General features: G+C 43.4%; 1 protein-coding gene across 3 annotated transcripts in view; it reads left to right on the forward strand.

Moving 5' to 3' along the window:
- The first annotated feature begins 567 nt into the window (after positions 1-567).
- Positions 568-22802, forward strand: part of DTNBP1 (dystrobrevin binding protein 1) — a 110113-nt gene continuing 87878 nt past the window's right edge. Inside the window, exons 1-3 of one of the 3 annotated variants that reach the window (XM_075826612.1) lie at positions 568-744; positions 14090-14143; positions 14772-14822. In XM_075826612.1, coding sequence (XP_075682727.1) covers positions 689-744; positions 14090-14143; positions 14772-14822 — 161 coding nt within the window. In that variant the 5' untranslated portion in view covers positions 568-688. The remainder of the gene's footprint in view (positions 745-14089; positions 14144-14771; positions 14823-22802) is intronic. The other 2 variants (XM_075826610.1, XM_075826611.1) reach the window with 2 other exon arrangements.

Here is a 22802-nt window from a genome sequence, read left to right on the forward strand (position 1 = left end):
TATTATAAAAGGAAAAAAAGTAAGGAAATTTGTATTTTTTTCCCAATTTTTGCTATTTTAACCTTAAATTAAAAAAACATTTAAAAAAAATATATACTGGTTTTGTTTTTGTACCATATTAAAATCCCACCTGTGCAGAAAAAAAATGAAAAAAATATTTTGCTAGAATAAAAAAATAAATTCAAAATATATACCTAAAATGTGTCATTCCAAAGGTGACATTTCGCTGTGGTCCAGAAAGTGGTTGTGGTCTGCAGGCTGCTGGTACTTGTAGAGTCCAGCACCTTGTGCTCTACTTTCCGTTCTCTTTTGGTATGAATTTTCTATGTGATATGATGTAATCGTTTCTCGTAAATGTCATGGCGCTTTATTAGAATTGAGGAAGTGGTTACAGAGGACACCTAGGACGCATTACAAATCCCTAGTAATTTGACTTCAGCAGGACCAATACATTTTCACGGGTTATACTGCCCTCTAGCGTCAACAGCACAGCCATCTACCAGCGTGACCCTGTCAGAAAGAAAACTGTGAGAGCCTGTGGGCGGAGCGAGTTGCTTTTCCGGCCCCGCCTTTCTCCTTGTGACTATGACGCTATGAGGAAAAACAGCCCCGCTCGTTGCTAGAGGGTATGGTGCAGTGGTGGCCGCGGAGAGTCGCGTAGTTGACGCTTGTCCCCTGTCGCGGCAGGATGTTTGAGAACCTGAGGGAGCGGCTGCTCACTGTGCAGCAGGACCTGACCAGCGGGTAAATCTGTGCTGTCATGTGCGTGGCTGAGCGCTAGTGTGGGATGTCCCGGGGCGGCTGTCACTGCGCTGTGATCTCCCGCTGCATCTCGGGACCAGGGATGGAGGACGCTTGTACTGTGTGTTGCAACTAGAAGTTTGTGCAATTGCTGCCGCTGTCTGTTGTTTGTGCCCCAGTTGTGTTTAGCTTCTGGGGGGGATTGTCGGGGAAAGTGACGCTTTTTAAAATTTTTTCTGAAATGAAGTACACAGCATTCAGTGTGAACAGCAGCAAGTGATGGGGGAATATTCACACTGCGTTTGCTCGGTGTGTGTGTCGGGTAAGGTTACTGCACATGCGATCATAGGCGCAACTCCTAATAAACCAAAATAATAAACATAAAATGTAAATAAAGACACACTTGGGATAAATAAGGCTGTGGTGTTTATTAACCCCTTCCCGCTGCTTGCATTCTGGGCCCTAAAGACCAAGCCATTTTTTAAGTTTTTTCCATCGTCACATTCGAAGAGCTGTAACTTTTTTTTTTTTTTTGCCCCGACATAGCTGTATAAGGTCTTGTTTTATGCGGGACAAGTTGTATTTTTTTAATAGCACCATTTTGGGGTACATATTTATTGATTAGCTTCTTTTTTTTTGGGGGGGGGGTAGATGAAATGGATGAAGATTTAGGGACACACTGATGACAGTTGATCAGTATTTAATAGACCTTTTTTTCCACTGTCGTTTGACTATAGCCTTAGGGTATGTTCACACGAGGGCGTCCGTAACGGCTGAAATTACGGGGATGTTTCAGCCTGAAAACATCCCCGTAATTTCAGCCGTAACGGCATGTGCAGGCGCTTGAACGCCGCGTCAATTACGGCCGTAATTAGCGCTGCTATTCATTGGAGTCAATGAATAACGGCTCCAATTACGGCCAAAGAAGTGACAGGTCACTTCTTTGACGCGGGCGTCTATTTACGCGCCGTCATTTGACAGCGGCGCGTAAATATACGCCTCGTGTGAACAGTCAAACGTCTGCCCATTGCTTTCAATGGGCAGATGTTTGTCAGCGCTATTGAGGCGCTATTTTCAGACGTAATTCGGGGCAAAAACGCCAGAATTACGTCCGTAAATAGGCCGTGTGAACATACCCTTAGGGTTATCAAACATAAATAGCAAATAATGAAACTCCTAAACCAAAGGGCTTCGTCAGAAGACTCAAGCCAAATAGTCCAATTCAAAGGTATTTTTTTTATTAATTGACCCAGTCCATCCATATTTAACTCCTTCCCGACATTTGACGTATCCATACACCAAAGTCGGGTAGGGTAAGTGTGGAGCGGGCTCACGGAGTGAACCCGCTCCATACGATGCCGGTGTCGGCTGTTTGTTACAGCCGACACTTCAGAGTAACAAGCGGCATCGCGCTCGAGCGAGAGCCCGCTCGTTTAACTCGTTAAATTCTGCTGTCAGTGGCGACCGCAGCATTTAAATCGTTAGAAAGAGGGGGCGACCCCCTCTAACAGCTCATCGCGCCCCTCCCCCCCCCCCCCCGGCAATGCAATCGCGGGGTGGCGATGGTTGCTATGGCTGCCTGGGGGCCTAATGAAGCACCCCAGGTCCGCCATCTTTGTGCATCTATTAAGCTTAATAGTTGCCTGTCAGAATCACGATATACTGCAATACATTAGTATTGCAGTGTATCGTCCAAGCGATCTAATGATCCCTGGTTGAAGTCCCCTAGGGGGGACTAATAAAGAAAAAAGTACAAATGAGTTAAATAAAGTGTTTTGGGTTTTTTTTATGTAAAAAAAAAAAATTTAAAGTTAAAAAAAAAAAAACATTTCCCCCCTAGAGCATAGTAAAAAAATAAATAAACATAATTGGTATCGCCGCGTCTTTAAAAGTCTGAACTATTACAATATATCATTATTTAACCCGCACGGTGAACGGCGTAAAAAAAATTTTGTAAACGCCAGAATCTCAATTTTTTTGATCACCTCATCTTCCGCAAAAAATGAAATAAAGTGATCAAAACGTTGCATGTACCCAAAAAAAAAGTATTATTAAAGACCACAGCGTATCCCGCAAAAAATAAGCCCTCATACCACTTAATCGACTGAAAAATAAAGTTGTGGCTCTCGGAATTTGGCGACACCAAATAAATTTTCTTTTTTACACTTAGGTTTTTACTTGTAAAATATAGAAAAAACTATATATATATTTGGTATCGCCGTAATCGTATTGACCCACAGAATAAAGTTAACCTGTTGTTTTAATTGCACAGTGAGTTCCCTAAAAATGGCGTGGGGCAACAACCATGGAGGAATCGCTTTTTTAAAAAAAATTTCTACCCAACAAATAATAATTTTTTTTACCATTTCCTAGTACTTTATATGGCAAAATCCATGGTGCTACGAAAAACTTCAACTCGTCCCGCAAAAATCAAGCCCTCATAGGACTATATCGAAAAATAAAGACGTTATGGCTTTTTGAAGGTGGGGAGGAAAAAACTAAAATGAAAATGGGCTGCAGCGGGAAGGGGTTAAATGGGCGACCACCCACTAAAAAAATATAGCGACTTGTTGTTAGAGAGGAAGGGGTGCTGCTCTGGATCCTCTTCTAGTCAGACTGACCGCTTTTCAGCCGAAGCTCAGTTTTTTTATAGACTAAACCTTCCCACCGAAACTGCTGGTGGCCAATCAAGGTGATCCACAGCTTGCCTCGCGCAGATTCCAGTAGAAGCTAGCGTTCTTCCTGGTGATAACCTAGGCCAGTAAACTCAGTGAAAGGGTAAGTACCAAGAAACCCCCCATTAAAGAGGGGGAGAGGTTACAGAGGGGAACACAGGCGCATACCACTTAAATAATTTTAAGGGTGCCATGATCACATGTGGCCCCTAGGCTTAAGGCCCCGTTGCCTTACATACTTCAAACATATCCTTAGGACCCATCCTATGCTAAAGTATCCTTTTGTCATAAGTCGGGGAGGTAAGTGTTGAATAGCACAGTCGAATACGCAATTCAATACAATGTTATGTTTTAGTACCTTTAAAAAAATGTGATTTGAATTTTTTTACTTTTATTTAGCCCCCCCCAGGGGGCTTGAACCTGCGATCATTAGAACGCTTATGCCATATACTGCAATATCACAATATTGCAGTCTATGGCAAATCGGTGCATTGCTATTGAGACTTGTCACAGGTAGGTCTCAATAGCAATCTTCCTCGTTCACAAGGCTCCCAACTGCTATAGGAGTACACCTGCTCCGAAGCAAAAGGGCCAGTAAAAAACCCTCAGATGCCGGTGGTCACACCTGACACCGGCGTCTTAAGGGTTTAAATGGTTGCGATCAGAAATTTTTCTGATCACAAGCATTGCCGCTGGGTCCCTGCTGTGTAACACAGCAGAGACCCGGCGGATATGACGCCCTCTCTACATCTGAGTGGGCGCCATCCTTAAATACCCTTTCCTGACGTAAATAGTCATATTCGTGACAGGAAAAGGATAAGGGGTATTTCCAGAATCAACATTTATCACCTATACACAGGATAGGTGATAAGTGTCTAACCGCTGGTGGCCCCACTGCTGAGTACCCCCACCGGTCGCTAGAATGGTGGTCCCGAGCCCCCTGTTCCACCCCACTGCACCCCCCGCATTGAGGACTTTAAAGTGTAGCTAAATTGTTTGACAAAGTTCTGACATGTCCTAGTGACATGTCAGAAGTTTGGATTGGTGGGGGTCCGAGCACTGAGACCCCCACCAATCGGTAGAACGAAGCAGCTGTTCGGCTTTTTCCGGAAATAAACGTATCTGTGTACGGACTCAATAGAAAGTCTACGAGCCCGTACTCCGATACATCGGCTTTCCGGCAAAAGCCGAACAGACACGAGGCGGCTGAGTGCTCACACGATCGCTTCAGCTCCTTCGTTCTAGCGATTGGTGGGGGTCTCCATGCTCGGACCCCCACCAATTCAAACTTCTGACATGTCACTATGATATGTCAGAAGTTTGTCAAACGTTTAGTTACCCTTTAAAGCCTTAAAGAGGCTCAGTCACCACATTATAAGTGCCCTATCTCCTACATAAGGAGATGGGCGCTGTAATGTAGGTGACAGCAGTGCTTTTTATTTAGAAAAACGATCTATTTTTACCACCTTAGGAGCGATTTTAGCTTTATGCTAATTAGTTTCTTAATGCCCAAGTGGGCGTGTTTTTACTTTAGACCAAGTGGGCGTTGTACAGAGGAGTGCATGACGCTGACCAATCAGCGTCATGCACTTCTCTCCATTCATTTAGTCCGTGCATAGTGACCCTGCGTTATTCACTATGTGCTGTCTTATACTGACATATTAACGTTACTGAAGTGTTTAGACAGTGAATAGACGTTCCTTCCAGCCAGGACGGGATGTCTGTTCACAATCCTGATACTTCGGTAACGTTTCTGTGGTACTTACAGCAGAGCAAAGCGTAATCTCCCTGTAACCTGTCATTTACAGCGTGATCTCGCGAGATTATGCTTGCTCTTCTGTAAGTACTACAGAAACATTAACGAAGTGCAGGGATTGTGAATAGACATCCCGTCATGGCTGTACAACGCCCACTTGGGCATTAAGAAGCTAATTAGCATAAAGATAAAATCACTCCTAACGTGGTAAAAATAGATAGTTTTTCTAAATAAAAAGCCGTGCTGTCACGTACATTATAGCGCCCATCTACTTTTGTAGGAGATAGGCCACTTATAATGTAGTGACAGTCAACAAACCTTTTGGATGGTGTTTTTTTTATAAAAAAAAGTCAGTGTGATTTAGTGTAACTTTATAAATAGTTTTTATGAAATTTTTTTTCAACTTTTTGAGATGCAGCTGCTCTGTATTCTCTATACAGAGCAGCTGTATAGTTCGCTATAACCTGAATCTGTTAGTCCCATGGACCTGATGGGTTCAGTGTCAGCGGATCGAGCTGTTAACAATCACATAACCTAGATGTGATAGATTACCGTTGGATCGCAGGACCCGCTGTCACTGAATCTGTCAGGTCCGTGGGACTGACGGATTCAGGTCATAGCGAACGATACAGCTGCTCTGTATAGAGAATACAGATTATCTGCTTCTTAAAAAGTAAAAACATTTTTTTAATAAAGTATTTATAAAGTTACACTGATGCATTTTTATTAAAATGAAATATGCCATTCAAAGTTTTACATAGCCTTTAAATTATACAGCGGGTGAGCATGTGACCTGCAGCTCCATTCAATGCCGTGCAATTTGCAAACTTTTTCAGTTCTATAGACTTTGAATGGAGCGCTGCTTGTCTGCCGCTCCAGTCAAAGTTCTCCTTACTGTGGGGGTGCAGTGAGGAGGAATGGGGAGCTCAGGGCTTCCAGCAAAGGGCCCCCACGATCTAACAATTAGGGTAAGTTCACATACAGCAGATTTGTTGCAGAAATTTCTGCGACTGAAAATTAGTTTCATTCAATTTAATGAGGTTGTTTCTGCTGAATGCAAATAATTTTTAGTTGCAGGAATTTCTGCAACAAATGTCGCGTGTGAACTTACCCTCCTTGCATGAAATCGCTGCACGACACATTGCAGGTGATATTCTGCCGAGGAGCCTTGACCCGTTTCCAGGTAGTTATTAGATCTATTACTATACAGAGACTTTAGTCATGCGGCGGCCGTGCACCACTAGACTTGTGACAGAAGCGTTCCTTACAAATGCATTGGGGAGTGGTACGCCAGCATATAATTACGGTGTGGTATGCGCCCTGTTCCCCATGACCTCTTATCTGTGATGTCACATGGACAAGGAGACAATCATTGATTACATTCGACTAGGGAGTTCTTCGTAATCGAATCAACGGCTGCTAGAAAAGCAACGGTCAGTAAATAAAGTTGCTTTTTATCATATATTATACTGTAAAGTGGCAAACGCCTTTAACACAAATTATTCCGGTTTCACACCGCAGTACTACGCCCTCATTCTAATATCCGTTTTACGGCCTCAACACATAATAGTCCTCATAAGGCACATGACCTCATAATATAGCTGTAGGGCTAAGGTCATGCTGCGCTATTTTTCCGGTAAAACCATGGACACCCCGATGGAAATTATTAAAGTCAATTGGTTCCATTGGCCGCCGTTGGTGTCCATTGTGCAACAGACCCAGCGCTTCCAGTTTTTCCATTGTTCTGCTCCTCTGATGGAGCAGAACAACAGAAAGTTGGACGCAGGTGTGAACCCAGCCTTACTTGGCACTTCTGATTGGAGGAGAGCCACTAACTGACAGGGCTCTTCTAGCACCTCCCGCATATCCTTTTCTCAAGAACTGTGGTATTGCCGAACAGCACCCCTGATCTCTGTTTCTTCTTTCCTAACTGCTTATAAGCATGTTATAGATGCCTGTATTTACAGCGCCATAGGCTTATGATGATGTCCCTTTAAATTCTCCACTGTAAAACACCCTTAGGCCTTATTTACACAAGCGTATTTCACGTCCGTGAAAATCACGCACGTCGCATGGACCTATGTAAGTCAATGGGGCCATTCAGACATTCCGTGTTTTTCACGCAGCGTTTGTCTGCTGCGTGAAACTCACTGCATGTCCTATACTTGAGCGTTTTTTGCGCATCTGTTATTTTGACTTCAATGGGTGTGTGAAAATCAGACAGCACACGGACGCACACCGTGATTCGCACACCTTCGTGTAAATAAGGCCTTAAAAAGATTTTAGGTGGGTGATGTGTTGCTTCCTCTGTCCTTTTGACGTACACAATTCAAGTGATGCATTTTTCAGACACTGCAGAGTAGAAGAGGGAATAAAAAAAAAAATACCATACTCTCCCCTGCTCCCATTGGCTAGTGTCTGTGCATCATGAGATGACATTTTGTCCCATGTGACCACTCCAGCCAATTACAGCGTCACATGGTTCTAGACGTCATCCAAGGAGGCTGGCTCAAGAGTCCTGCCAATGTGAGCAAGGACGCTTCATTATGGGAGTGCTAGAGGAGGGTGATATGTGTTTTGTTTTTACTTTTCTGCTCTGCAATGGCAAATCCTGCTGAAAATTTGCACCAAATCAAACATGAATTTGCTGTCGAAATTCCCTATAGAATCTGGGTTGGATTTGCTCCGCAGCCACCGTAAGCGTACCCTAACAAAGGTTTGTGTAAAAATCCCCTAATGGTTAATTCCCTAAAGCTTTAGCATATCTCGCAAGACTTTCAGAAGCTATGTAAATTAACTTTACCAGTACAAAGGACTCTGCAAAGTGTTGGTGTGGCCTGGTAGCAACTTGGATGCACAGATCGCCCCATTAGGAAAAGCGAGCGTGCTATATCGCTAGTGAACAGACGTTATTTTGAATGAAGTGTATTTAGGAAAATGCATTCCCTCCCCATCTTTTTAAGGCATGATTCACACGAACGTGTTAAACGTCCGTGGGACGGCCGTTGAAACAGCGGCCGTCCCACGGACCTATATAATTCAATGTAGCCGTTCACACAGCCGTTGTTTCAATGGACCGTGTGAAGGGTCTGTGGAAAAATAGGACACGTCCTATCTTTTCACGCATCACGCATCCCTCCATAGACTCTCATCTATGGGGAATGCGTGACATCGCGTCCCGCAGCGCTGAGCACGGATGTGAAAAACGGTAGTTTTTCACGTCCGAGATGCTCAGCGTTCGTGTGAATCAGGCCTAAGATCTAGAGTACATAGGAAATACAACATCTTATACACAATAGATTGGGAAAAACAAACTTCTTGAATCATGGCATGTCATAATGACTGCAAAGTATTGTTGGTCACCAGCAGGCTGCTTCTATGGGAAATCCATATAGGACAATTCCAAGCAGGCAGGTAGTCAAATGGCCTGAACGTTAGCTACCAGTGGCTAATAGTATGGGTTGTTTTTTATTGAGGCCTAAGAAAGATTTTATGCTACGTCACTAAAGGACTGGCTCTTAAAGTCGGGCGCGTATGTCATAAAATGACGTTGATCAACGTGTGTTCATTTGGGTTTGCACCATTTCTCGAAATGAAGTGGCGCTAGTTTGTACTCTCAAAACCATTTACATGTGAATATACATCTTTATGGGGGAGTCGGGTAACATAGCTTCTCTTTCAGCTAAAACCGCTCTTGACCATTATGTAATGTATATTACCGTTATGACACTGAATAGATTCGCTAGGTCTAAATTTCAAAAATGGCCAAAGGTGATCTGAAGTGTAGCCAATCGATACATTACAAAAACACAGACATAGTGATTAAAAAGGCACCAATGTTCTGTTAGGCCCTGTTCAGACGGCGTGTATTTGACGCGTTTTAGAAAAAAAAAGTGACAGGGCAATTCCCTTTATAAGGACATCTATAAGATGCTCATAAAGGGTAAATAGTTTGGGGGTTACTGTTCCCAACTACCACAATTTGGGACTGTCCTTGTGGCAGTGATGGCTAGAAGACCCCAACATACAGGTAGTCATGGGTGCCGCCCACATATAGCGTCATCGCCCTAACATAACGCTTCACTTGCACTCTACTCTTGTATCTTGAGCACACATTTTTCATTGACACGTTGACTATTTTCACATGAACTGCTGAGCTGGCAGCATTCTTATGGCATATTATTTTTCTGCTGTTTATACTTTCTAAATTCAAGTAAAGGAACTCTCCAGGCAAAACAGATGGTGTGTACTGCCTAAATGCAGGGCCTGAGGGGGCGGTGCCTGACTAATATCTGTGGTGTTGTCATGCACCGCCCCTTAGACCCTGCCGTTGGCATAACACAGTGTATACATTTTGACGAGGGCGTTATCCTCGCCATGGTTTGCTTCAATAGTCTGTGACAGGTATTGATAACCTAGTATTCACTTCTGAAATGAATTACAATGCTTTCCTTTATACCTCCGTCTTTGGAATTTATTCCTGGTTTTCCTTTAAAACAAAAGACACAACTGCAGTGTGTGAAATTGGCCTAAATGCACACATGATTAGAAGGGGATATGACATTCTCTGGTCCAGTCCTTCAGCTGTAAAGTCATAGTAATGTTGTTCTTTACTAGATAAAAGCACAAATATGTTACTGCTTACATCTCAGCCACATGATCTCCGTCCATCATATGACTTATGTTCTGGTATAATGCATACTGTGTAGCTCATTTATTTTATTATGAATACTTGTCATTGTAATCCTAACTTTACTTTACCCAATTACGAACCACTTAGTCTGCCAAGAAAGTTTCAAGTGAACGCGCACCCTTTGATTCAATATACTATGGCTCAAAGCAATAAAACTACATTTATTTGTTAGATTTCCCTTGGTTTACATTTCATTGTATGCAGTTATGTTCCAGGCCGCCAGCATAGACTTTCTATTGAGCCCGTACACCGCTACTTTGATTTCCCGAATAAGCCGAAAAGACCCGAAGCGGCTGAGCTAGCTGTATGAATGGCATGTGTTTATGATTCTCCCTGGGGTGACGTGTGATAGGTTCTTGTGCTGTTTGTAATGTTCTCTCAGGGTAACCCTATTTAAGGAATTTATCTGTCATGTTTTGCATTCTGTGATTTCTTAGATAAGGGTCATCTACTATCCGTGAAACCCAGTTGTATTGGGATCTAGGTAGTGAGTTTTTGGTAGCTAGGGGATGGCAGCTGGAGTAAAGGAGTAGGCCATGCTTGTCAGTATCTTAAGTATATAGATCTGTAAAGTCTACCATATTTATCTTTCTTCACCAGCGTGTCTAAGAAACTTATCTCTGCCATACTATGGTTAAGGGCGAATTGTAACTCGGGCCATATGTTGTTGAGATATACCGTAAAACTCTGGAGACTATCTAAGGGTCCATGCCATAAGCAAAAAACATAATCAATGTACCTCTTCCACATAAGGGCATGTTTTTTTTTTATGTAGTGTTCGGATAAATAAATTGCTCCTCAAACGATGCCATGAAGCAATTAGGGAGGGGCCACATTGGACCCCATTGCTGTCCTTTGCAGTTGTACGTAAAATGTGTCCTCGAAGAGTGAGTATTTCTCAGTTGGTATAAAGTGGAGTTTATCACCACTTGGATCCATGATCTCAGGATGTTTCCCAGCATTGCCTCCAACCCTTTGTTATGTTGGATTGACTTGTAGAGGCTAAAGGTGGTGATTGATCACGTGTTCGAATAGATGTCAGGAAAGATGTAGTGTCAAGTAGGAAAGACCTAGTGTTTTTAATAAGAGGTGTGAGTAATTTTTCCATAAAGATAGATAATGGTGAAAAAATAGTCGGTTGACGCTACTATTCGTCGGCCTGGAGGTTTGTCTAGCCTTTTGTGAATTTTTGGTAAGATGTAAAATACCGGTGTCACCGGATGTCTGTCTGTTAAGAATGTAACAGCCTCCTGGTCTATTGTGCCATTGCCCATATGTTTATTCAAAATGTTTTGAACCTTATTCGTGGTCTGGCTAGTGGGATCGTAGTTGATAGGTTTGTAGACCGCTCGGTCTAGTAATTGCCTGTGGACTTTCTCCATGTAAGTATTCCTATCCATTACTACTATGGCGCCCCCCCCCCCCCCCCCTTGTCCTCTGGCTTAATAATTAAATCTTTGTCACTCGTGAGGGAGAGAAGGGCTTGTCTGTCAACATTACTCCTGTTAGTCTGGCATTTATAAAGACCCAAGCCAAAATCATGGCGAAAGGCCTCCACATCTCGGTGGACCAGTCCAGCGAATGTCTCAAGCGGGGGGCGAGTTTTCAGGGGGAGAAAACAAACTCTTGTTCCTCAGCCCTATGTCTTTGGAGGTGACCATGGAGGCCACAGTTGTTGTAGACGAGTCCTCTAGTCTTCGTGTTTCAACCTTGTTGGAGAAAAACACCCGGAGGCATAGAGGCCTAAAGAAGCGGTTTAGATCCATGTCCAATTGGAATAAATCATACCTATATAGAGGACAAAGGGATAGGCCTTTTTCTAAGAGAAGTTGCGCCGGACCCAGGGACTTGGAGGAGATGTTCACAACTAGTGATTGTGGTGTGTGAGTCATACCTGAGACCTTGTCGCCATCGAACGGCTTGCTTCCCCTGTGTTTCCCACCTCTCCTTGACCTCTTGGGCGTCTGCCTCGGCATTGGCCTAAAAAATTGTTGCTGTAGTTGTAGTATCCTGTATGGAAGTAGTCCGAACCTTCGCCGCCTGATCTGGACTGTGGTGATCCAGATGATTGGTGTTGTCCTCTGCTTTGTGATCCTGTTATGGTAAAGCCTTCCTGCCATCTATAGACTCAGTTTAGATAATCCTCCTGATCTCTCTGGAACTTTCTTCTTTTCTGAGCTTCGATCTCCCTTCGATGTGTGTTGCGATTGGATTTTAATTTGCTGTAAAAATTTGCGTAGTCAGAGGTGTATAGTGTGGATTTTAGTTGTTGTTCTGCAGCTGAAACCTTGTTGCTTAAATCCGTGATATTCTTCAGGAAGATAGGATACCGTCAATGTCCTTTTTTTTTTTTTTTTTTTTTCAGATCTGTCAGTCGTTCACTGACTGCAATCCGATTAGGCTTTGCCTCCGGGCGGGCCTAATCGGCTTCTGTAACGGCAGAGCAGGAGGCCATTGTTAGGCCTCCTGTTGCCATATATATGTCCTACAAATAAGGTCAATTAACACAAATTAGAAAAATGCTAAATATCCTTTATTAATGAACATGTATAAGACAAAACAGATTTAAAAATCAAGCATACACTGCAACATTGCGGTGTCTTGCAGGACAGGAAAACACATGTGTATACAAAAATATATAAATGTAAACCACAGGGGAGTAGCATCAATTACATGCAATATAGATAATGGGCAAATATCCCCATGCATGAAGTTGAAAATGGTCCAGAAAAAAGTGTAAGATAATGGTTCAAAATGGTGTGAACATTATATAGTATATAGTGGTGACCACCCCCGGACGAAGGCATCCCGCCGAAACACCCGTCGGGTTGGTGTCTCTCCAGTGCAGGAATAACAGCATTGGTAAGTAACCCTGTCATTACCATGTGTCACATAGGTTTGGTCTTATAGATTTGGTTACTCTTTGTTTATTATCTCTTTTGAGAGGCTCCTTATACAATGTTCACACCATTATAATTTGCCCCCACCACTACAGCAGGGTGTCGGCTGTAACACACAGCTGACACCCGGGGATGGTGGCACGGACTCCGCTTCTGAGCCGGTGTCCATCATTTGTCGTATGGATACGACAAATTGCGGGAAGCACTGGCTTTCTATGACGTATGCATACGACAAATGTCGGGAAGGGGTTAAATGCCATAAATTTTCACTGGATCATTTTTTTTTAATTTTTTTTTTAGTATATCGCCAACTGGTGTTCGCAGTGTATAGTTACGTGCAGGTCCACGTACTGAGCAGAGTGCTGGTGGAAAGACCTGCTCCGTTACTCACCAAAGTCGGTTCTCTTCATTGTGATCTTCTGTTCACTGTGGAGCAACCGATAGAAATCACTTTCTGCCATGCTTGTCAGGGAAGGAGCAGAGCTTTTGCACTAGTATAGCTGAGGAGTCTCCTTCTGCAGGGAAAGTAAGAAGGGACTATATCGTCAGCTGCCAGAGGAGGAAAAAAGACTGACTCGGCTCAAAACCCCTCACCAGCATCAAGGGGGACATGGTAGCAAATAATTTTTTCATAAACTCCTCAACACAGGAAAAGTGCAGGATGTACAGAAAAAAAGAAAAAGTATGTTTGTTTGTTTTTTTTTGTTTTTTTTAAATTTTATTCTAGAAACACTTTAAATTACTTAAACAGCTTGTAACAGCGTTTTGGTATGAAATGTTTTGTATGAAAATGATTCATGGGATAACACATTTAAAAATATAAAAAAAGGCAGAACATTTCTAGAAATGTGACATAAAGACTGCTGGGTGTTATGACTGATTTCACTGTGCCAAGCCAGCAGCATCCGTTCTATGTAGCATTTAGGATTTTTTTCGCTAATTACTCGGTGTCTTACTTAAAGACCTAACTGCAGGAACAGCGTAAATTAAACCTATATTATTCTCTTTTCCCGTTTGTGTTGGTCATTTCTGTTGTTCTCCAACGAAAATGACATCAGTCACTGATCCATCACATGACGTACACCAACGACAGCGACAGATCCCATTAACTTGGGTTGCGTTGTGTTTCCGTCATTTCACTGGACAACATAGCGCTGCATGATTTGCTATTTTGTCTGGGATTTTGACGGTATCCGCAATTGAGGCTCTTAATGGAGTCTCCAGCGCGGATGTGAACACAGCCTTAGCCATTAGCATTTTCTATGTCTCATTGTTTTCAGAGGGTTTTTTTTTTTTACTTATTTATTTAATATTTCAATTGCAGGTTGAAAAGTTTGGGTGACAAATCAAGAGATGTGAACATCAAAAAGCAGCACAGGTATAGATAAAAATGTGTTCTCTCCCTTAAGGCTGACTTCCCGTTTAGTTACAAGTTGGGACATACGGTAGCATTTTGTGTATGTCTGTGGTCTCCCCTGCAACAGCTCCCGTCTTCTCTTATTACTTCCTATATTAAAGATGGCCGTAGACATTAAAATAGATTAACCTGCCAATTTCAGTGCAACTGGCTGATGACCTAATGTGTATGGGTGGAGCCTGAAAGTCCTGTGAGGCCAGGCATTGGGGCAATCTGAAATTACGGATCTCAACATGCCTAATCCTGCCCTCCCTCCCCCCCCAGGAAGATCCGTAATAGGGATGGTCAGAAGCAAAAATTGTTGGCGGACCGAGCTGTCTGTCAATCTAATGTGATAGCCAGCGTTCTCTCCTGAAACAGTTATGCTGGATATAGTGTGTGTGTGTGTGTGTGTGTGTGTGTGTGTGTGTGTGTGTGTGTGTACACACAGAGGCTGCATAGTCTGGTTCAGATTAGGATTGTATATTTTTTTAACCTTTTCAATCTGTAGTGTAAAGTCTTGCAGTTTTCAGAATATCTCCCCTTAAATTCCCCATCTATGAAGTAACTGCTTATGAATAATAAAAAAAAATTTATACTAACTTTTTAGGTCAACAGAACCGTTTGTCAAGTTTCCAGCAGGTGTGGAACTTCTTAGCAGGTAATCGCTTCACCAATCTGTAATCCCTTGTGATGTGGCTGCTAAGAAAAATGCAATAGACTATATTAAATCCGTATTACTGAACGCTCATTTAGCTCAGTGCTTTTTTGTTTGTTTTTTTTAAATCAATGTTTGTACCTGGCACAACACAAGAAAATCGCTGCAGAGTGGCATAAATATTGATCTCTGTACTTGTGTGCCTACTTAAAAAAAAATTGCTGTGTAAATTGTCCACTTATGTAGATTCTCTTTCTCAACACATTTCCTTCTATTCCTTCATCCAGTCTTGTTATGTATGTTACTGTTTTTTCATGGGTGCTGGTATTTGTCCATCACAAAATAAAATAACTAAACTTTATTTCATGAACAAGTTATTTTGTGTTTGCTTTTTTAATCATCTATAATTTCCATGGTCAAGAAAGCCATTGCTGTGCGCCTATGGAGGAAACCTGTTTTCTTTACTGTAAGCTTTTTGTGTCCATTTTGTTGTCTCTAATTCCACTTTAGGAAAGGGTTGACACTGCGGCATCTTCTCCACAAACACACACACTTCTACTGTAGTGGTGGCCAGTCAAGCTAAGTTCAGCCCAAGTTAATAATTGAACAAACCAGGAGAAGGTAGACCCTTGTTTTTACTACCGCTTTTCCACACTGTGTGCTTTGTTTCAGGAGTTGGCAAGATGTCTTTCAGATTGGCAATCGGGGACATTTTTGAATCCCTGTTTTTTCTAGGTTTAGTGCCTCTCTCAAGGGGTTTTCCTGTAATCATTATTTATCACCTCGGTCACCGCTCCATAAATTTCTATGGGGCTGCTGAAGATAGTGCTTGGCAGCCCCATAGAAATTAATGGAGCAGTGGTCGAGCATGCGCGCTGCCGCTCCATTCCTATGGGGGTCCCAGGAATGGCAAGGTAAGCTCGTGATCGGTGGAAATCCCAGCGGTTAGACCCCCACCCATCAGATATTTATCGCCTATACTGTGGATAGGTGATAAATAATGATTATGGTAAAACCCCTTTACAGAGAAACTGACGGGATCACAGTGTCTGACTCTCACTTTTATGACACTATCAAAAAAATAACATGCAATCCGCAATCTAGTAGTCCCGGCCATTATCTTTCTGTGATGTGTATTAACATGCGCTGCCAACCTCCTTTACTCAATGAGTGACAGTGCCAGATCAGTATAATAATGTGACGAACCACTGTTATACAGAAATATACAAATTTTAAAATTCATTCGCTACTATAACTAACAAGCAACCTAGTAGTCTTTCTCACCACAAGAAAACCCCATAAATGCAATTGTTTGAGTAATCTCGCACTAACATACAAACATTAAAAACAAAACCGATACACCATATGTCTAAGTACACACTATGACTTATATGATATACACCATTTATTAGGAAGAAACGAACTGTAACTACATATTTAATAACAATTCACTTTCAACAATGTCCCAGCATACATGTATCTACTGGTTGCAAGTATGGCATTATTGTTGCAAACACTGTTCCCTGTTTTCCCTTAGCTGCAAGTCCGCTGCCAGTAGCAAATGAATGGAGCAGCGGTCGAGCATGCTCCTTGCTGGTCCATTCAGAGTGTATGGCTCTGACGGAAATGGCCCTACACTCTGCTTGGCTGTTTCCGTCAGTGCCATTGACAAATTTTAAAGGGGGTTATCCGGGGACCAAAAATTGCAGTAATATTTTTATGTAAAAAGAAGTCCCTTACTAATGTACTTTAATTTAAAATTCGGTACTAAATTGTGCCGTTCAAACTCAGTGAATTGTTCCCGGAAGACCAATAGCTTTTCCAATATTAATGATGCGCTCACACGGCCCCACGTGACTTGCTTCCTGTGCTGTTCATGTCGGTGTGTTATCAATGGCATGACCGCAAGGGGCTGTCACATTGCCTATTGTTGGAGTCCCTGAGCAGATCATCAGCTAGCGCTTTGCTCCGGACTCCAGCACTGCTCCCGACATTTGGTTTTCAATAGTTTTTTATTAAACAGTTTTTTGTAATATAATAATAACACAGACTCGCAGAGTCTCAACTTTTGCATATCAATAATACAATTAAACAAAGTATTAGACCAACATGGTCTCCAATAAATCTCACATTATATATCATTCATGATGTCAACACTTCTGCCAAATATATAGTATATAAATGCCTTCATTACTAACATAGGTAACCAATCTTGACATCACATTGCTTTATAGAGTACCTTAACATGGCCTCTAAGGAAAAAATATAAGAGAGAAAAACAAAATACACACAATAAACAAAAGAAGGATAAGGAGGGGGGGAAGGAAAGGTGTAGGGTAGAAGGGTCTTCTAACCATCTCTATGTATTCACGAAAATGTGTGGTTCCTCCATGGGTCCCAAATGGCATCAAATTTGTCTAATGTACCCGCCAGCTGATGTGTTAGGCGGTCATTAACCATTATCCATGAGATCTTAGCGATCAACATATCCATAGACAACGTGGGTGTTCGCCAGGCCCTAGCAATAGTTATTTTAGCTGCCAGAAACACATATCGGAGAAATTTACATGCGGGGGCCCGAACCTCGGGAATAGGACCGCATAGCAGAGCCGTAATCACATCCCTGGGGGGTTTGACTTGGATCACTGTGTTAATAAGCTGGTATACCTGGTTCCAAAATGTGGCAACCACTGGACACTCCCATAGAATATGCATTAGTGTACCCTCCGCACCACATTGTCTAAAGCAGTGCTTATCCACCAATGGGTTAAAGCGAGCTATACGAGTAGGGACCATATACCATCTCATTAATACTTTATAACCCGCTTCCACCAAGGATGTATTGATAGATAGTTTTGAGGTCGTACATGCCATCTCCCGCCACTGCTCCAATTCCACTCCCGTACCTAGATCATGTTCCCATCGTGTCATGTAAGGGAGTTTACCTTCCGGAGTAACCAGATCGGAATATATCGTGGAAATTTTATGTCGTAAGCCAGAAAGCCAACACAGCCGTTCAAAAGTGGTCAATGTGCTGATGTCCCCCCTCCTGGATTTCCAGTTCAACAAGAAGTGGTGTATCTGGATATATCTAAAATGCTCCGATGGGGGCATCGAGTGTGAGTCCTTAAAGTAATCCAGAGTTCTGATGTCCCCCCCTACAAAAAAGTCCTTAATCCTGTAAAACCCCTTATTGAGCCACCACCGGAATTCCATTCTACGCAAACCCGGAGGAAAGGCAGAATTACCCGTGATGGTCATGAGCGGATTATGGGGTGATTTAATATGGAATCTCTTTCTAAGCGAGTCCCACAGCTGTAACATCTGAGAAAGCACAGGGGAGAGAACCGGAGGCCTGTCCGAGGACTCCATCCACAGTAGCGTTTCCAGCGGGAAACTGGTACATGCGGCCGTCTCAATTTGCGTCCACTGGGGACAGTATGGTCTCGCATACATATCTGTAAATTGCGCCAGACGTGCTGCGTGATAGTATTGTTGGATATTGGGAACCCCCAGACCCCCCGCCGTTTTAGGGGTGAATAAAGTTTGTCTCTGTATTCTCGGTCTTTTAGAACCCCAAATAAACCCCATGATGAGCCCTTGGATTTGTCTAAGCGCCTTCTGAGGGACCACAATAGGGAGCGTGCGAAAATAATATAGCAATCTGGGCAATATCGTCATTTTGATGGAGGCAATGCGGCCAAACCATGAAAGATTAAGAGGGGACCATCTAGTGAGATCCGTAGCTATTTGTTGAAAAAGTGGAGGGAAATTGTCCTCGTAAAGGGACTCTATGGTAGGTGTCAATTTAATACCCAAATACGTCAATCTACGTGCATCCCAATGAAAATCAAAGTTAATTTTTAGGAGCTTCACTACCCCTATTGGCAATGTAAGATTCATTGCCACCGACTTGGAGTGATTGACCTTAAGCCCAGACAGCTTGCCAAACTGATCAAGAATATGAAAGAGATTCGGCAATGATGTGAGAGGTGTCGATATGAAAAGCAGTATGTCATCCGCAAACAAGGCACATTTGTGTTCTACTCCTCCCACCTTCACCCCCCTAATGTCGGGAGAATCTCGTATGAGGTTGGCCAATGGCTCAATAGCCAGCGCAAACAGGGAAGGCGATAGCGGGCACCCCTGTCGCGTTCCTCTGCATATTGGAAAAGCTCCCGACATAAATCCCCTAGAATTTATTTTTGCTGTAGGAAGACAATATAAGATCTTAAGAATAGACAAAAATCCCGTACCGAAGCCCATTCTCTCAAGGACATAAAACAAATAGTCCCAGGATAGCGAGTCAAAGGCTTTCTGGAGGTCAAGGCTTAATAACATACTTTGACGTCCGGAAGTGCCATCCCACCCCGAACGAACAGCTGAGATAATGTCCACAGCCCGTCTCGTCTGGTCTTCCGCCTGGCGGAGGGGTATAAATCCCGCCTGATCCTTATGTATATATGTGGCTATGAATGAATTCAATCTAACCGCCAGAATTTTTGTCATAATCTTAAGATCCACATCAAGAAGGGATATCGGGCGATAGTTAGCCTGATCTGTATGATCCTTATGAGGCTTGGGGATAAGATGTATATAGGCTAGATTCGAAAAAGGGGGCAAATTGTTACCCTCCCGATAAGCATTGAACAATTCAACCATGTGCGGGGCCAGGACCTCCCTAAAGTGTTTGTAATAACCTGAGGAAAACCCATCTGGCCCCGGGGCTTTGTGAGCCTTCAGATTTTTAATAACATCCAATACCTCCTCCAATCTAAATTCAGCATCCAGTGTTTCTCTATCCCCTTGGGAAAGTTTCGTAGGGAATGTTTTTTCCAACAAGACCCTAGCCTTATTTTTATCAAACTGAGGTGGAGCTGAGTACAACGCTGAATAAAAATCCTGAAAGGCCTTTACAACTTTTGTGGGATTCTGTGATAAAGATCCATCCGCCAATCGCAGTTTCGGTGGTGTTGAGGTGTTAAATCGGGGCGTGAGGCGTCTAGAGAGTAATGTTCCCGGTTTATCCCCTTGTGTGAAAAACTTATGTTGTGACCAACGCAGACTTTTTTCCGCCCAACTTGTCAGACATAAATTTAATTCTGTTCTAGCTTCTGCTAATTTTGCTTTAATAACTGCTGAGGGGTCTGTTTTAAATTTCTTAGACAGGTCCGCAAAATTCCTCTCCTTTAACGCCAGAACCTCCTTCAACCGTTTCTTATTACGCGAGGCTATCTGGATGAATTTCCCCCTAATCACTGCTTTGTGAGCCGCCCAATTGGACATAATTGAGGTGTCTGGTGCCTTATTAAGTAGAAAATATGTGTCCAATTCCCTTTGGATTTCTTTAACTATCTCCTGATCCGATAGTAATGACTCATTCAATCTCCAAGAGGAGATAGGCGGTCTCCCACATAAATCTGACAACCGAACCACAATCGGGTCATGATCAGACCAGGGTGTAGCTAAAATCCTAGCATCCGTGACCTTAGGGAGTAAGCTAGTTGACATCATAACATGATCAATACGGGTGTGGATATTATGGGCTGAGGAGAAATAAGTATAATCCCTTGCTGTGGGGTTAAAATCCCGCCAGACATCTATGACGTCCACCGAATGGAAGAAACGTGCTACTTGTATGCTGGTTGACGTAGGAGGTATAAGTCGCACCCTGAATGCGTGGGATTTATCCATGGACGCGTCCAAGGCGATATTAGAATCCCCACCCATGATTATCGGGCCCTCTATCGATGAATGGATCTTGCGCCACATACCCTGGAAGAACGCCGGTTGATTGGAGTTCGGGGCATAGTAGTTAATAAAGGTTATTGGAGATTCATGTAACAGACCCGAGACCAGGATGTACCTGCCATCCGGGTCAGAGATCGTGTTGTGAGGTGTAAACGGGACCGACCGAGACAACCATATGCCCACTCCCCTGTGCTTAGTAGAGGCACTAGCCAAAAATTTTTGTGAGTAGTGTTTATGAAAGTACGATGGAGCAGAGGAGGTAGAAAAATGCGTTTCCTGTAAAAATAGTATATCAACATGAGAGGATTTATAATACAAGAAAGCTTTTCGACGCTTGATCGGGGAATTAAGGCCCTGCACATTATGTGTGAGTAAGCTAAAGGTTTTAGCAGATTCCATGGCCGCCATCATAGAGCAGGAGGTAGAACCATGTGCGTATTAGGATCCCGCCATAGAGACAAAGGTCAGAAATAGGAAAGAAAGGAAAGGGAAGGGGGTAAAAGACAGAACAAAAATAAGACATACACAAGGTATCAATAGTACCGAACATAGTCTACCGACTAGGCAGTCAAGGAAGACTGCTAACAGGGGGACAGCAGACCGTCGTGAAGGCACAGCATTTCCGAAAATATATATCCAGACATTCAACCCCTTAACCTATATCAACCCTGAGCATAATAGGCATTCACATGTTAAATATAAGGTAAAGCAAACTTTCATATTTTTTTAAAAAAAAACAAAACAAACATATCTATAGCCAGAGTACCAACTCACTGCGAACTTGACCCATCCAAACCCTTCCTCGCCTTTTTCGGGTCAGCTTATAAACAAATTTCCATTACTATAAGTGGGAGTCCAGAGAAGCAAAAGAAATCCCCCCATCCCCCCCAACGTATGGATCCCCAGCTCCCAGTCCGCTGAGAACTGCAAATGGCGGTATCCGGCTGAAATTCAGCCTCCATGCCGCTTGAAGACATCTCCGGCCGATATGAAGAATAAAGAAAGAGAAAGAAAAAGAAACTATCTGCTTCTATAATCGACCTCCTTTCCGTCATGTCGGATTCAATTGTTGCCGACGAGATTCCACCCTCTGTTCCCGAGGAAACTCTGGACGGCCTCCTTGGGTACGCCATATTGGTGACAACGGGGGATCCCGTATGGGGAGTCGGGAGGAACTGGCTTTATCCTGGGGTGGTAGAATATGTAAGTCCCTCAGCAGGTCCTCTCCCTCCTGTAGCGTAGAGAAGCCATATTGCCTATTATTGCGCATGAAGAGGAGACGAAATGGGAATGCCCACCGGTATGGAATCGCATGGTGTTTGAGGGTCTGCAGAATAGGGCGAAGCATCCGCCTTTTTTGAATGGTTTGGGGAGCCAAATCAGCATATATCTGAACCGCTGTATTATAAATGGTGATCACCGGAAGCTTCCTAGCTCTTTCCATCACCTTCTCCTTAATCGAATAATAGTGGAGTTTCACTATAATATCTCTGGGAAGTCCATCCCTCCTCATGGCCGTCAAAGCTCTATGGGCCCGGTCAATTTCCATATGTGATTCCGATATATCAGGTATCAAGGTAGTGAGTAGCAGGCGAACCACCCCCGGTACCTCCGTCTGAGATTCCGGGACCCCTCTGATCCTGAAGTTATAGCGTCGAGAACGATTTTCCAGGTCCTCAATTCTGGTGTTCGCTTCCTCCAATTGCTCCTGCAGATCCTCCATAAATCTAGTATTCTGGTTAACTCTTGCAGTGACTGAGGTCATTTTGGTCTCAATAGCCTGCATATGCGCCCCCACTTTGTGTAAATCTTGATGTACCGCGGCTATCTTGGAGCTTATTTCCCCCATCTGAGCTTGCATGGCTCTTGATATGCAGGAAAAGATGGCGTCCTCTGTCAACCCGGAAGTAATGGCCGGCTGCATGGGCGAGTGCTGTGAGACGTGAACGGGCGCTAATTGCGGCAGTCCCAGGTCTGGGATCGGGCCCTCTTCTTGTAAATCCTCCTGTGCCTGCAATAGTGATGTGCTGCTATTTTCCCGCAGGAGCACAGGATAATCCTGTGATAACACCGCCGAACTGGATTCTATCTGTGTCCCCTGCTGCTGCTGCAGCAGGCCTTGCTCCGCCATGTTCGGCGCCGCCATCAGCATATCTGCCACGGACCTCTGAGCCTGGGTTTGCTTACCCCTTCTTCCACTCCCTCTGGCCATAGGTGGATGCCCGAACCTCT

The sequence above is a fragment of the Rhinoderma darwinii genome, chromosome 5 (genome assembly GCF_050947455.1).
Source record: "Rhinoderma darwinii isolate aRhiDar2 chromosome 5, aRhiDar2.hap1, whole genome shotgun sequence".
Taxonomy (NCBI): Eukaryota; Metazoa; Chordata; class Amphibia; order Anura; family Rhinodermatidae; genus Rhinoderma; species Rhinoderma darwinii.